Source organism: Xenopus laevis, chromosome 9_10L (genome assembly GCF_017654675.1).
Source record: "Xenopus laevis strain J_2021 chromosome 9_10L, Xenopus_laevis_v10.1, whole genome shotgun sequence".
NCBI lineage: Eukaryota > Metazoa > Chordata > Amphibia > Anura > Pipidae > Xenopus > Xenopus laevis.
Window position 1 is genome coordinate 72,101,125 of NC_054387.1, and position 13,673 is coordinate 72,114,797.

General features: G+C 39.3%; 1 protein-coding gene across 1 annotated transcript; it reads left to right on the top strand.

Annotated features, from left to right (window-relative positions):
• Window positions 1-82: 82 nt before the first annotated feature.
• On the top strand, window positions 83-13,330 carry tbr1.L (T-box, brain 1 L homeolog). Its single transcript, XM_041576922.1, is given in 6 exon segments — window positions 83-1,682; window positions 2,726-2,886; window positions 3,104-3,225; window positions 4,483-4,641; window positions 5,540-5,601; window positions 11,198-13,330. Coding segments are annotated over 6 exon segments (2,043 nt in total). The 5' UTR covers window positions 83-981; the 3' UTR covers window positions 12,036-13,330.
• The last annotated feature ends 343 nt before the right edge of the window (window positions 13,331-13,673 follow it).

The following is a 13,673-nucleotide window of genomic DNA, read 5'->3' on the forward strand; positions in this document are numbered from 1 at the left end:
TTTTTTTTAACTTATAGGGGGGCCCTGTCATCAATTATTATTTTTTTAACTTGTAGGGGGGGCACTGACCACTAATTTTTTTAAAAAAAAACTTTTATGGGGGGCCCTGGCGCCACAGTTTTTTTTAATTCATAAGGGGGCCCTGACCATCAATAGCATTTTATAAGTTGAGTGTCTAGTGGGTTACCTTTTTTAGTTTTCATGTCTGTGGGGTCTTTTAACTGTGGAGTGGGCAGGATCTGGGGTGGGGCTTGTGGGTCGAAAATTTTTGTTGTATGGGCTGTGATTTCTAATGGCGGCCCTGGGTGTAACTTGGGGAATGCCCCATGTGCATGATTCCTCTAACAGGAGGAGGTCCAGCAGCTGCCACATTCCCTCATGAGTGGGTGACGGGTTCAGGAAGGTGGCCTGAAGCAGCTATAGGGTATAGGGCTGGAGGGGTGAAGTGATTAAATACGCCAAATCTGCTGCGTTTGCACCAATAACAACGTAAGTAAACTCAAGTCATGTTCACTCTGCTGAGCCCTAGCATTTCGGTAAAACGCTTTCATTTGTAGTTGTGCAGAAGCTGGAGGGCTCCATGATTATAAAGCAAAAGATTAATAAATCCTGGTTAATGTTGGATAAGACACGTCGAACATACAAACGAATCACAGCCCTCCCCCCACTGTGCACACAATCAACTACCCTGTGCCATCCCAGCGGCTGGGAGCCAGGTGATTATCCTAATTAATGCCTATCTAATTAAATTACTGTCAGCGGTGAACCAATGGCAAGAGTCGTTTCATCAGCGCTAGTGAGTGGCGGGATCAAAAGTGAGTGTTATTGCTGCATGGAGTCAATTGGCCAATCGGATCTTCCCTGGATAGGGGATCAAAGCTCTGGGAAGCTCCAGGAAAGTGTCCTAGTCTAAAGGGGCTGTGATAGTTCCCCTGGATGTGGCAGTTCATGGCAGGGTTGAGGGGAGTGTAGGGACTAGCGATGCAGGTGGATCAATGTCTCTCTTCCTCTATGATGCTCTCCAAGAAATTCCTAAGTGTCAGCGGCAGTTACCCCCATCCAGCGGCATCTGAGCTGGCTTTGCACGATCATCCTATTATCTCCACTGCTGACAACCTGGAGAGAAGTTCACCTCTGAAAAAAACGACTGTCAGGGGGATGACGAATCAGTCAGATGCAGACAGTTTCTCTGGCTCTAAGGACACACCAGGGGACGGCCAGAGGAGTAAGCTGTCTCCAGTCTTGGATGGGGTCTCTGAGATTCGTCACAATTTCGATGGATCTGCAGCAGATCGTTATCTCTCTCCCTCAGTCCAGTCAGTCCCAGTCTGCTGCCTTGCTCCTACTACTACTACTATGTTTCCTTATCCAAGCCAGCATGGAGCTGCTCACCCAGCCTTCTCCATCGGAAGCCCCAGCAGGTACATGGCTCACCACCCTGTCATCGCCAATGGAGCTTACAACAGTCTCCTGGGCAATTCTTCTCCACAAGGATACCCAGCCACTGGATACCCCTACAGCCAGCAGTATGGCCATTCCTACCAGGCTGCTCCCTTCTACCAGTTCTCTGCCACCCAGCCTGGACTAGTCCCTGGCAAAGCCCAGGTCTACCTGTGTAATAGGCCACTCTGGCTCAAGTTTCACAGGCACCAAACCGAAATGATCATCACCAAGCAAGGCAGGTGGGTACAGGGGGCACAAGCTGCCCTTCTGAGGGTGCAAAACCGAGCATCCCCCTATTAGCAGTCATTTATTATTATTATCATTGTATTATTATTATTATCATTATGATTATTATCATTATTATTATTGACAATAGCATTATTTTAGTAATATAATATAATAGTTATATAATTATTACTATGACCTAACATGGAATAAAAAAACATTTTACATGTGTGTGTGTGGATGCTGGGTTTTCATTTGGAGGGGGTTGAACTTGATGGACTTTGTCTTTTTTCAACCCAATTTAACTATGTAACTATGTAACTTTACTGATATAATTCGCTGTATTCTATCACACAGCTTGTAATTAACTATTTATATTTGTGTGAACGAGGAATAAAATACAGGCTTCTTTATTTTTTAAATGTGTGTGATTTAAGACATCTTTCTTATTTTAATGAATTTAATGCAATAATAATTCTAAAAGAAGAATTTATAAAATGTCCAAACTTTTCCCAGACGAATTCAGCCGAACATCTACTGCTTGTATTTTATTTTCACCCATTTTCTGTCTGTCTTTCTCATTTTATATAGATCTATTTTTTTTCCTTATAATTACGCACATTCAATTTTGACATAGATATGTATTAATTGTCATCTATCTATCTTCCACTATTCATCTGTCATTGATTTGATATCTATCCGTTTTCAACATATATTTATACCCAATTATCCTTTCTGTATCCGTCCCTCTGTGAATCTCTCTATATCTTTGATTTAATTTGTATTCTTTAATATATATATATATATATATATATATATATATATATATATATATATATATTTTTTTTTTTTTATATTAATATTGTATTTTATTATTAGAAATAATATTATTATTAGAAATATATATATAATTTTTTTTTTTTTTAATTTTCCTCGTTTAAAGTTGAATTTGCCAGTATAATTAAGAATTTATTCCTAGTCGTGGTTTACAGTGCCAGTAGGATTTCACCTCCCTCTGCTAACACCTTTTCTCCTGTGTCTGATTGCAATTTGCCAGGCGTATGTTCCCTTTCCTGAGTTTTAACATTTCGGGGCTGGATCCCACGGCGCATTACAATATTTTTGTTGATGTGATTCTGGCTGATCCCAATCACTGGAGATTCCAAAGGGGGCAAGTGGCGTAGCCTGTTGGGCAAAGCGGACCACCAAACGTTCAAGGCGAGTCCAATTAACACATTTTCTTTTCATTCACTTTAAGTGAGAAATGTTCATGAAAAGCCCTTTGTGATGCGAATAAAGCGAATTGTGGTAGCAGATGATAGGGGAAGGCAGTGAAAATGCAAATGGAAATAGATGAAGACACATCATTCTCATTTGGAGGATTTTATTTTTATTGTGCAACTCTCATGTAATATTTATGTATGTGCAATAACAGGCAATAGGGTGTATATGCACCCCGACTCACCAAACACTGGAGCCCACTGGATGCGCCAGGAAATCTCTTTTGGCAAAATGAAACTCACCAACAACAAAGGGGCTTCCAATAACAACGGACAGGTCAGTGGCATGGGGGTAGTCTATGTTGGCATGCATGGGTGACATTCATAGCTTTATACTTAGAGACTGGTCTGGGGGCGCAAGCATAGCTTACAGTTTACAGGTGTACATACATGCTTTCCTATTTACAGAGGGTTCCTCACTTCTATTGATAGTATAGGGGCGTAGGTAGTTCTCACCTAGAGATGGCAGATGGCCAGGGCTGGTACACATTCCTAGTTACCTTTTCTACAAATAGGGGAGTCTGGTGACATAATCATTGATACCAAAGGGTGCATTATTATTTTTTTTTACAAATAAAGGTTTCTTCTGTGCGCAGATGCATGGTCCACTGCTGAAAGATGGAATCTCACTTTGGGCACATCATCCTTATAAGTAAAGGTTACTTTTAGGCATATACATTATTCCATGCCTACCATGCCTACAAATAGAGATAGGTCTGAGGATAAATGATTGGGTCCCTATAGATGATTATATGGGACATGAATACAAAAGCAAGGTGGTCTTCAGCAGCTGCTTCAGAGCTTGAACTTGTTTTAGGCTCATACTTGGAAGCTGGCCCTTTGCAACTGAATCGTTTTATAAAATTTGGTGCATATGTATAGCTCCTTACAGCTAGAAATGTACTTTTCATCTAGTTTATGATTTACTAATTACAGACAGGGGTTGGCTTTTGTATGGCCAATTCTGATGGAAAATACATAATCTCCTACTCGCAGAGGTGATTTTGATGGTACAAGTATGGTTCCCCCACTCACTGATACTGCTCTGGAGGACCCGGAGCACATATTTACTGAATATATAAGCGCAGTCCCTTGTTTCTAGGCCCCATCGGTTTCTCACCCAGCGTGGAATATATTTATACCATGTGTCATTGCAAGCCATCTGCATGCACTTCGAACGCTGCAAAAACAGAAATCAGTCTGGAATAAATTAATGTGCATGTCTATAATGTATATCAGCAGCTTTCTGTTTACTCAGCGATTCATTCTCTTTAGAATAGTTATTTACCAACCCACTGTATGCTTTATCCCAGGGGCACCCAGTCTGCCACCCCACCTATATTTTGCTATAAGTTGTTTTTCAACAAACTGAAAGGCATAACCATTCCTGCAAAAATGCAAAAGGCTTGCACTCCAAACCTTTACAGATTTACAGTAAGGTTATACCTTGTAGCCATGGGTCGTTATTGTTTAAGAAAAGCCTGTCCTGCTGCCACTTTCCTCCTCTCACTCCTCCTTGTTCTACCTTTGGCAGATGGTTGTCTTGCAGTCTCTACACAAGTATCAACCTCGGCTACACGTGGTGGAGGTGAATGAGGATGGCACAGAAGATACCAGTCAACCTGGAAGGGTCCAGACCTTTACCTTCCCAGAGACCCAGTTCATTGCGGTGACTGCCTACCAGAATACCGATGTAAATATTGATATGAATGAGAATCACATATACCAGGCTCTCGGTTTATTAAGGCTTGATCGTTTTTAATATACTGCAAATAACTATTTTATATGCAGCGTAATATATATATATATATATATATATATATATATATATATATATATATATATATATATATATATATATATATATATATATATATATATATATATATATATATATATATATATATATATATATATATATATATAAATATAATGGATTTATTGGCTGAAAAGTTATCATATGCAGTCTAAAAGATTGATTGACATTTTAGAGTATTGTACTCTTACAAATTCCTTTATGTTTAGGGCTGTTTTACTTTACCAAGGAAATTATTATCAGCATAAAAGGGCTCCTAATATAAATATATATATATATATATATATATATATATATATATATATATATATATATTTATATATATATATATATATATATATATATATATATATATATATATATATATATATATATATATATATATATTTGTCGAGATGAGATGCTGTATCAATAAAAGAGCATCATTCCACAAATTACAGAGAGTGCTGATCCTTCGTTTGTTTGTATGTCTATCTATCTATCTATCTATATATAGATCTATGAATATAAATAGTTCTGTGGTATTATGTCCACGGTTATCGGAATACTTTATTTTTTATTCTACTCATATCCACCAACTGCCCGTTTTTAGAAGAATGTATCGAACCGCTCCCTGCTTTTATCTGTATAGATATCTGGATGAAAACAAGTAGAATCCACTGCAGCCTGCGTATTAGCATTTAGCACCCAACCCAAGCAATAATTTTTGGCTAGAAAAAAATAAATTTGAGATCTTACAACCAAATACATCACTTTGAATTTATTTTTTTCTTAGATCACACAATTGAAAATTGACCATAACCCATTTGCCAAAGGATTTCGGGACAATTATGACACGTAAGTGACAATTTAAAAATGGTTTGTGTGTTGTGTTCTTGCGCAAGCGTGTATGTATGTGTGTGTGCATATATACAGTATATATATATATAAATACAGTATATATATATATATTACATAATGCTTTGACCCTGCACCCTCATTAACAGAAGACTGGTTCAGAGTGCAAACGTTTGATCCATATATATATATATATATATATATATATATATATATATATATATATATATATATATATATATATACATATATACATACATTCAAATGTAGTATGATAGAATATCTATCGGTATGTTTAATAAAATTCCTTCCGAATTTACTCGGGACGTTTTCACTTATTTTGGATTTCGCATAATTCTTTATGTACACAAAAAGTATATGTTTGCAATTATTTTTCTTTGAGAAAATAGTTTTGTTTATATATAGTCTGGGGATACAGTAAATCAGAGTTTATACTTTATGCTTATGCAAAACTGTTATTAAGAAGCCCCTTATACTTGCATGCTAGCTAACAGTTGTAACCTTGCTTTTATTATAATCTTTATAGCCGTGATTTATTATTTTAATTTAGACTTTACAGGAATTCCTTGTGTGTTTCTTATTGTGCTGTGTGTATGAATGTATTTAGGATATGTGCGTTGGCATGTGGCATGTGTTTTCATGTAGGGTTGTGTGTGTGCGTTTTGATTTTTGTGTGTCAGTGCGTATGTGTCCGTGCTAGCTTACGTTTGGGAATGTGTTTGTGTTTAGGGCAGGGGTGATTGTTTATGTGTTGCCTGTATATGAGTGTCGTTTTTTTATTCCCCTGCGTTATTGCAGATCTGCCCAATATATTGATTGCTTTGCCCCATATAAGGAACTGATCAGCGAGGCCTGGCCTAGTGGATAAACGTAATGTAAACGTAACGTAACGTAAACGCTCATAAAGTCACAGTGAATAGTGGAGCTGTCCAGCGTGCTGACTCCTGCCTTGCCTCTCTGTATAGTGGAGCTGGCCAATGTACTGATACCTAAACATTCTCATCTGTAGCTTCTGGCACATGACATGAGGGGCTGTTGTAAGATTCCATGAACAGCCACTATTTATTGGGCATGAGGGGGCTGTTGGGCCTCTGTGTACTTGAAATGCAAGTGAACTTATCTCTGTATAGACCTCTTACTGTTCTCTTTTATCTAACACATTCTGTTACCCTTTACAGACAGAGTTCATCTTTCTCTGAAGCTTACAATCTAATAGTAAAGCCGGTTGATGACTGACCTCTCTGTAGTTAAGCTGGCCACTGTACTGATCTTTACAAATCCTCACAATATAGTGGATATGACCACTGTGCTCACATTTTTAACTTCCCACCAACTTAGCCAATGTGTGGACCTTTCTTTTTCTGCTTGTTATTTGGTCCTGGTCAGTGTGTTACCATATGTATATTTTCCCTATACCTCTGGATAATGATAATTATATATATATACATACCCCTGCATAGTAAGGCTGCCCACTGTACTGGAATCTGTATAGTTCTTTTCCCACTGTAACCGATAAGCAATTGGTTGATCTGAGCTGCAGTAACAGTTTAACCCAATTTATTCAAACGCAGTTCCAAGCAGGTGCCCCCTCCTTCCAAAGAACGCGATATTTGGTGGAATGACTGTTTTATAGACAGATAGTATTGCAGTCTGTATGGTCATTACACAAGAAACTACTTACAGTTTAATGAATTTCCTTTGAAATTGGGCATTGCCATTGTTGTACATTGCATACAGCACAGTGTGTGTGATCCACACTCTAGGGATTATTGTGCACTTCGTTTGCACTTGTCTTTTTTGCGAGATTTGGCTATTGGGAATCCAGTGCTAAGAATTCACTGTAATTTAGGGCTGTAGAGGCAAGCTTGTAACTGGATGGATATTGTGCCTAGATAGAAAAATACAGATAAAATAAATATCAATAAAAAGATTATTCTGTCTTCCCTGTAAACAATCTTTGTACATGTATTGATAGATTTTCGTTCCCGTATAGATAGTGGTAGGTGGTTGGAAACTTCTGAGACAAGGACAAAGGTGTGGAACGAATGATCACTTTTCCCAATGCGGCGCATTTTATGTCGCAGTTCTGCGCATTTTCTGGAAGAAATAGAAAACGATAAACCAATGGAACGTTGTAATAAAATGTGTACGCAGTTGCGTCTGTACATTTTCTTACCAGAATGTACATAAATGAGCTTGCAACAGTATAGTACCGAATAATTCTACACCTCTTAGTTGTGTAAGGAAGTCGCATATACTGGGTACATTGCAGCTCTATCATTCTGTTCCAGAACAAACGTTGCAGCAATTTGACAGGAAACATCCCGCTCCAGTTCAGACTTGCAACACTGTAATTCAATTATTCATCAACAAATAGAACTGTATGAATCCGAAACAGTGTTACAGATACTGCAGAAATGCCACTGAATGATCCAGGAACGGGGAAACTGAATCGTTTTACAACTATGTAGCAAAGCGACAGTAATCCAACAATGATAACAAATGGCTCTCCCGTAGAATGCATTGTATTTGTAATAATATAAATTCATTTGTACTGCAACAATATAACGGCGATGTTTCAGCAGTGTAGCTGGATTCATTCCGGAAGTGTTCTGGAACAGATTGTGCGACAGTGTCGCTAAATGTGCAACAATTTAAATAAATGCGCGACACCGAGAAGAAATTGTTCTGAAATATTTAAATTCTAATTGTCTAATAGGATAAGTTTGCAAAAGGGTAAGGGAAATGATCTGCAGCAGTGTAAAGGAATGGATCTGCAGCGTAACAGATTGAAGTGCGCTAAACGCTAAATCCACCTAGTTGATTGTAGAATGCGGTGACCCTAGTTACTTAAATTACTGACCATGTCCCTGCGTAATAACAGCATCACACTTGATTAATCCAGCGGGGTGTCCGACAGACTTTATGCTCTGAATAATTATTCATCGCACAGTGCAACTATATGAAAGTATAGGTAATACAGTGGAACTATGAATGATGCTTTATGAAACGAGAATTCTATGTGCAGCGCATGACAGAGGCATAAATGGACATTTGCTTGTTATTCACGTGAATGATCCTCTCTGGGAGGGAAAAAAAGCGCTTCTTTACCCAGTGTAAGTGAATGAATGTGCAATGTAACTGTATCCTCCTAGTACTAGAGAAATCTGAGAGTTGCTAGTGGGTTTAGGCTGGTTTGACCGCTCAATAAAATCGCATACAATTGGAACAGGTTCTAGGTAATGGCCTCATACTAATATTCATATCTATCTATCTATCTATCTATATATATATATATCATTTACAATATCGAAAATCATTTGAGAAACCCTGCTGTGTTTAAAAAGTTGTCACGAATGGTTTGGTAACCTCAGTTACTTGTGGGTACAATGCCCCAGTCTAGTCATTTCCCCACTAAAGATGGGCAAATACAGTAGTATGATATGAAATTGGACCACGCATGTGAATCCTCTTCCATTGTAGTTATTTAATATTAGGTGGCATTAGCTTGTAGCTTACATTATAATTCACCTTTCCTATAATAATAATAATATTTTATTTTCTGCAGAACAGTAAAGTGTTGTAGAATGTGGGTGGGTGCTGGGGAGAGCAGGTTCAACGTCTCACCCCTTCCCTAGTACATTTTGTAGGACCCGACAGATAATGGAGATGCAGCATATTATAGAAGTTGAAATATTCTATTGTGAAATGTAAAAAATAATTCAAATATTCAACTTTTACCCTCAACAGAACTATTTCTAAATTGCCTTAAACTAAGTTACAGCCACAATAGTAGAGAGCTAAACAACCGTCATCTACCTCCCACAATCCTTATTGCAATATGGAATGTGTTTTAAGGTCTTTTGTTTATTTTTAATTCTTAGCAAAAAGTCACATGTCTTGTTTGTGTGTGTGTGTGTGTGTGTGGGGTGATGTGATGGTTAATACGGGTAGTAAGTAAACAGCGAGAGGAAAAGAGAAGATTAGGATTGTGGGGTAGATCCTGTAGAGAAGGTGTTGGAAAGACAGAAAATATGGGGGTGTGGAATAATGGGGGGTGGTTGGGACAGTCTTGGTAATTGATTTGAATCTACTGATTGTTGCCAGTAGGGAACATTGATACTGATGAATTGTGAATAGGTTAAAGTAAATATTCAATTGAGACAGCAATTGTCCTACTTATTCAGTTCAAGACCCCTTTTGAGTCCCAGCATTTTGTCAGGGCCCCTCTTAGCGGCATAGTGAAAAAATGATGTTACCAATAGCAACAATTCATTTATTCAATTTACTACATTAGATGTTCAGGGGCTAGATAATAATAACATGATATATTCCAAAAAGGTCAATTGAGCTCTATCAGACCAGACTGGACTGTATGAGCTGGACAGACAACCTTTAGCTAAACTGTTTTGTTGACATTTTTTGCATTTGGTTAAAAGTGCAATGTTCCTAAACTCCCTTGTGATCTGTTTTTGGCCAGACTGTCCCCTAGGTGTGAATTTATCCTGGGAAGGAAGGGGAGTTGTTAGGGGAGGATACCGTTAGAAGGCTTGGCAATTAAAAAACTCTCTCTCTCTCTATATATATTTATACTCCCCCTCCCATAGACTTAGGCTGGTGGCACGTGGGTTATTTTGGCTTCTACAGCCCTGCATCAGAAAATAGTGGTAGCCAAAATAACTTTCTCTGCTTGTGACTTTCTCTGCTTGGGCCGGTGGCAGGCAGACGATCTTCATGCAAAAATAATTTAAAGGAGAATGTTGGCTGCGGGGGCAAATCGTCTTCTGATACATAAAATAACTGCTAAAGATGATGTGTTCTTTCAAATATACACTCCTAGATATCACAGGTCAGGACAGAAAGTCAGCCACTATAATTTACTATATCCTATTGCAATTTAGCACATTCAACACCCTTTTGCCCTGTTATGCACACACCACTACAAATGGAACCCCTGACACTACCATAATGTGTTCCCACTGCCCTCTACCACTACCATCTCGCTTTACTATACACGCATTTACATGATTTGCTTTCCAAAAATGTATTGAAATATGGGGTCAGTATGAACCATTTTAATACGAATTTGAATACATTTTTGGATATTGTATTGATTTTGAATCATGGGACATATATCTTCGAAATTCGGTTATTTAATGGTGCCCTGAGAACTAGGGCAAGTCCCCATAACTCTCTTGCTCATTTCGAACTAGCAATATAGACCCAATAACGATATATTTATATTATACATGTTACCAACAGTAACAACCTCTTACAGGCCCTTTCCACTGTCTTGTATTACTATACACACAATATCACACCCTTCCTCACTATACACATTATTCAACAGTTTTCTGCTGGGGCCCTGTAGACGGTGGGACCCAGGATGGTCGCCCCTGGTTGCATCCTCCTTTCACCCCCAGGACAGTTATGAATTTAGCAACACCCGGTAGGACAAACATCTGGATTGTGTGTTGTGGTCTGTGTGGAGGGGAGGGGGGTCTAACCAAACTTTTAGCTATTGCTTAAGGACTAATCCCGCAATTTATAACGGACTCTGTTTTTCTTGCTACAGGATCTACACAGGCTGTGACTTGGATCGACTCACTCCATCTCCCAATGACTCCCCGCGCTCCCAAATTGTGCCCGGGGCCCGTTATTCCATGGCCAGTACCTTCCTGCAGGACCAGTTTGTCAGTAGCTATGCCAAGTCACGTTTCCACCCTCCGGGAGCAGTGCCAGGTCCAGGAACTGACCGTAGTGTCCCCCATACTAACGGGCTGCTGTCACCCCAACAAGGGGAGGACCCTGGTGCTCTATCCCCACAGCGCTGGTTTGTAACTCCAGCCAACAACAGGCTTGACTTCACCTCCGCCTCTGCCTACGATGCGGCCACGGACTTCGCAGGCAACGCTGCCACGTTGTTGTCCTACGCTGCGGCCGGAGTCAAGGCGCTTCCTCTGCCTGGGACTGGCTGTACAGCGCGCCCTCTTGGTTACTACAGTGATCCCACTGGGTGGGGAGCACGGAGCCCCTCTCAGTACTGCACGAAGTCTGGCTCTGTGCTACCTTGCTGGGCTCCAGGGGGCAGAGTAGCGACCACTAACCCTTACCTGACAGGGAGTGAGGACGTAGAAAATCTGACAACTGCAGATAGGTCTCCTTTGGGTGAGGATACAAAACCCAAAGACCTTTCCGACTCCAGCTGGATCGAGACACCTCCTTCTATCAAGTCGATGGACTCCACTGACTCCGGGATATACGAACAGGCCAAGAGAAGGAGGCTCTCACCCTCCGACCCTGCGGTGTCGGGCAGCTCCTCACCATTAAAGAGTGAAGTGGTACCCCCTAGGGACTGTGAGAAAAATTGTATCAAGGACCTGAGTTATTATGGTTTCTACACTCACACTTAGGCTACCACCTCCTCCATAATGTCCTCATTTAACTTCAGGCATCCTGAGAACAATCATTGGCCAAGCGAACATTGGTGGGACACTGATGCTCTGTTCTATGGCTTTACACAATCGTGCAACTACAGAGGCAAGAAGCCCTTCAACAGCACTAACACCCATCCATTACCTTCTGACAGGGTCTAGCATGGACATCCGCTCAGCTATATCTAAAGTATCAACTGTTTTACCAGCTCCACATCTTCTCTGTCTGTGGATGTTTCAGCACCTCGGACAGCAATGGGATGTTTCAGCACTAAGGACAGCGCAAGGCTTCCTTTCAAACTCTGCCAATAAGCACAGTCTTCTCCCATGGTCATTATCGTTCATGGTAGGGATGTGGTCCAGACCTCTGGTAAATCTAACAAATGACTCTACTAATAATGTTATTTTTCATTTGTCATCTCTAAAGTCGCCAGCAGATTGAACCGACAAGCTGCGGCCCTCGAGCCTGTTGCTCAACTGCAACCAAGGCGGGGTGCTGGGAGTTCTACTATATCAACAACTGAAGGGCCCTGTGAGGTCATACTTAAGTGAGAATATATTAATAAACAAGTGGCCATTTATTTTTTTTCAAGTTATACTAGAATCTTAATAATGACTTCAATAGTGCCCGAACGATTCACCTGCACACGTGTTTGACTATGTTAGTGTCATCAATACAGATTTTATATCTAAAGGAAAAACCCATTCATATCACCTCTCATGTATTGTGCCAAATTAATGCTGTTGCCAAAACGTTAAATCCACTCTCATCTGAGCCAGCATTTTTTAAATTCCTTAAAACCGTATGTAATTAAGAACAATACATTTCATATATTTCTTTGGGGGTGCAGGACTGCTGGCAACCTGTGGTCAAGTCCGGTGAATTTGAGTTGTAAATTGTATCTTTTATGATTTTTAGATTAAGGGCCCATTTCTTTTAATAACGTAAGATAAATAGTACCACTGTGTTTTCTGTTTTTATTTTTGTCTCGTTTTATGGTTCTGTAGTAGACCATGCACTTTTTTCGAATTTATTTTTGTCTTGTATATCAAGAATGTCCAGACCTGTACACAATCTAAATTAAATACCAGAGAGTCCCTGTTTCATTCGAACTCTTCTGTAAATGCTGTGGCTTTCATTTCATTTTCTACCTTCTATTTGTATATATTTGTTCTGTCGCTTAGATCGAGTTGGAAGCATCTGTGCTTTAGTTGCTTTGCTCGTTTGTATTGGCTGTATAGCAACTGAAATAAATCCGGGTAATTGCTTCATACACTGGAGTTTTATAAACATTTTATAAAGATTTCTAAGTAGACTTTAAGATGATGTTCCTATCACATATATAAATATAATATGTCAATAAACGGAATTTAGCTATTTAATTTAGTATGTCGCCCAGTTAAAATGATGGTTATTAACCCAGTTTTTGAAGAAACAGTGATATATGTAAATCAAAGTTTTTGGGTAGATATAGGTCTCACGTTATTTCGACGCTATTTGTGTACTGGAATAGTAGCAAATTCGTTTTTGTTTAGATTATCTAATATTTCCTCCAAATTAGTATATGGCTGTACTGATGTACACGTTAAAATAGCTTGAACTTAAAATATCTAATA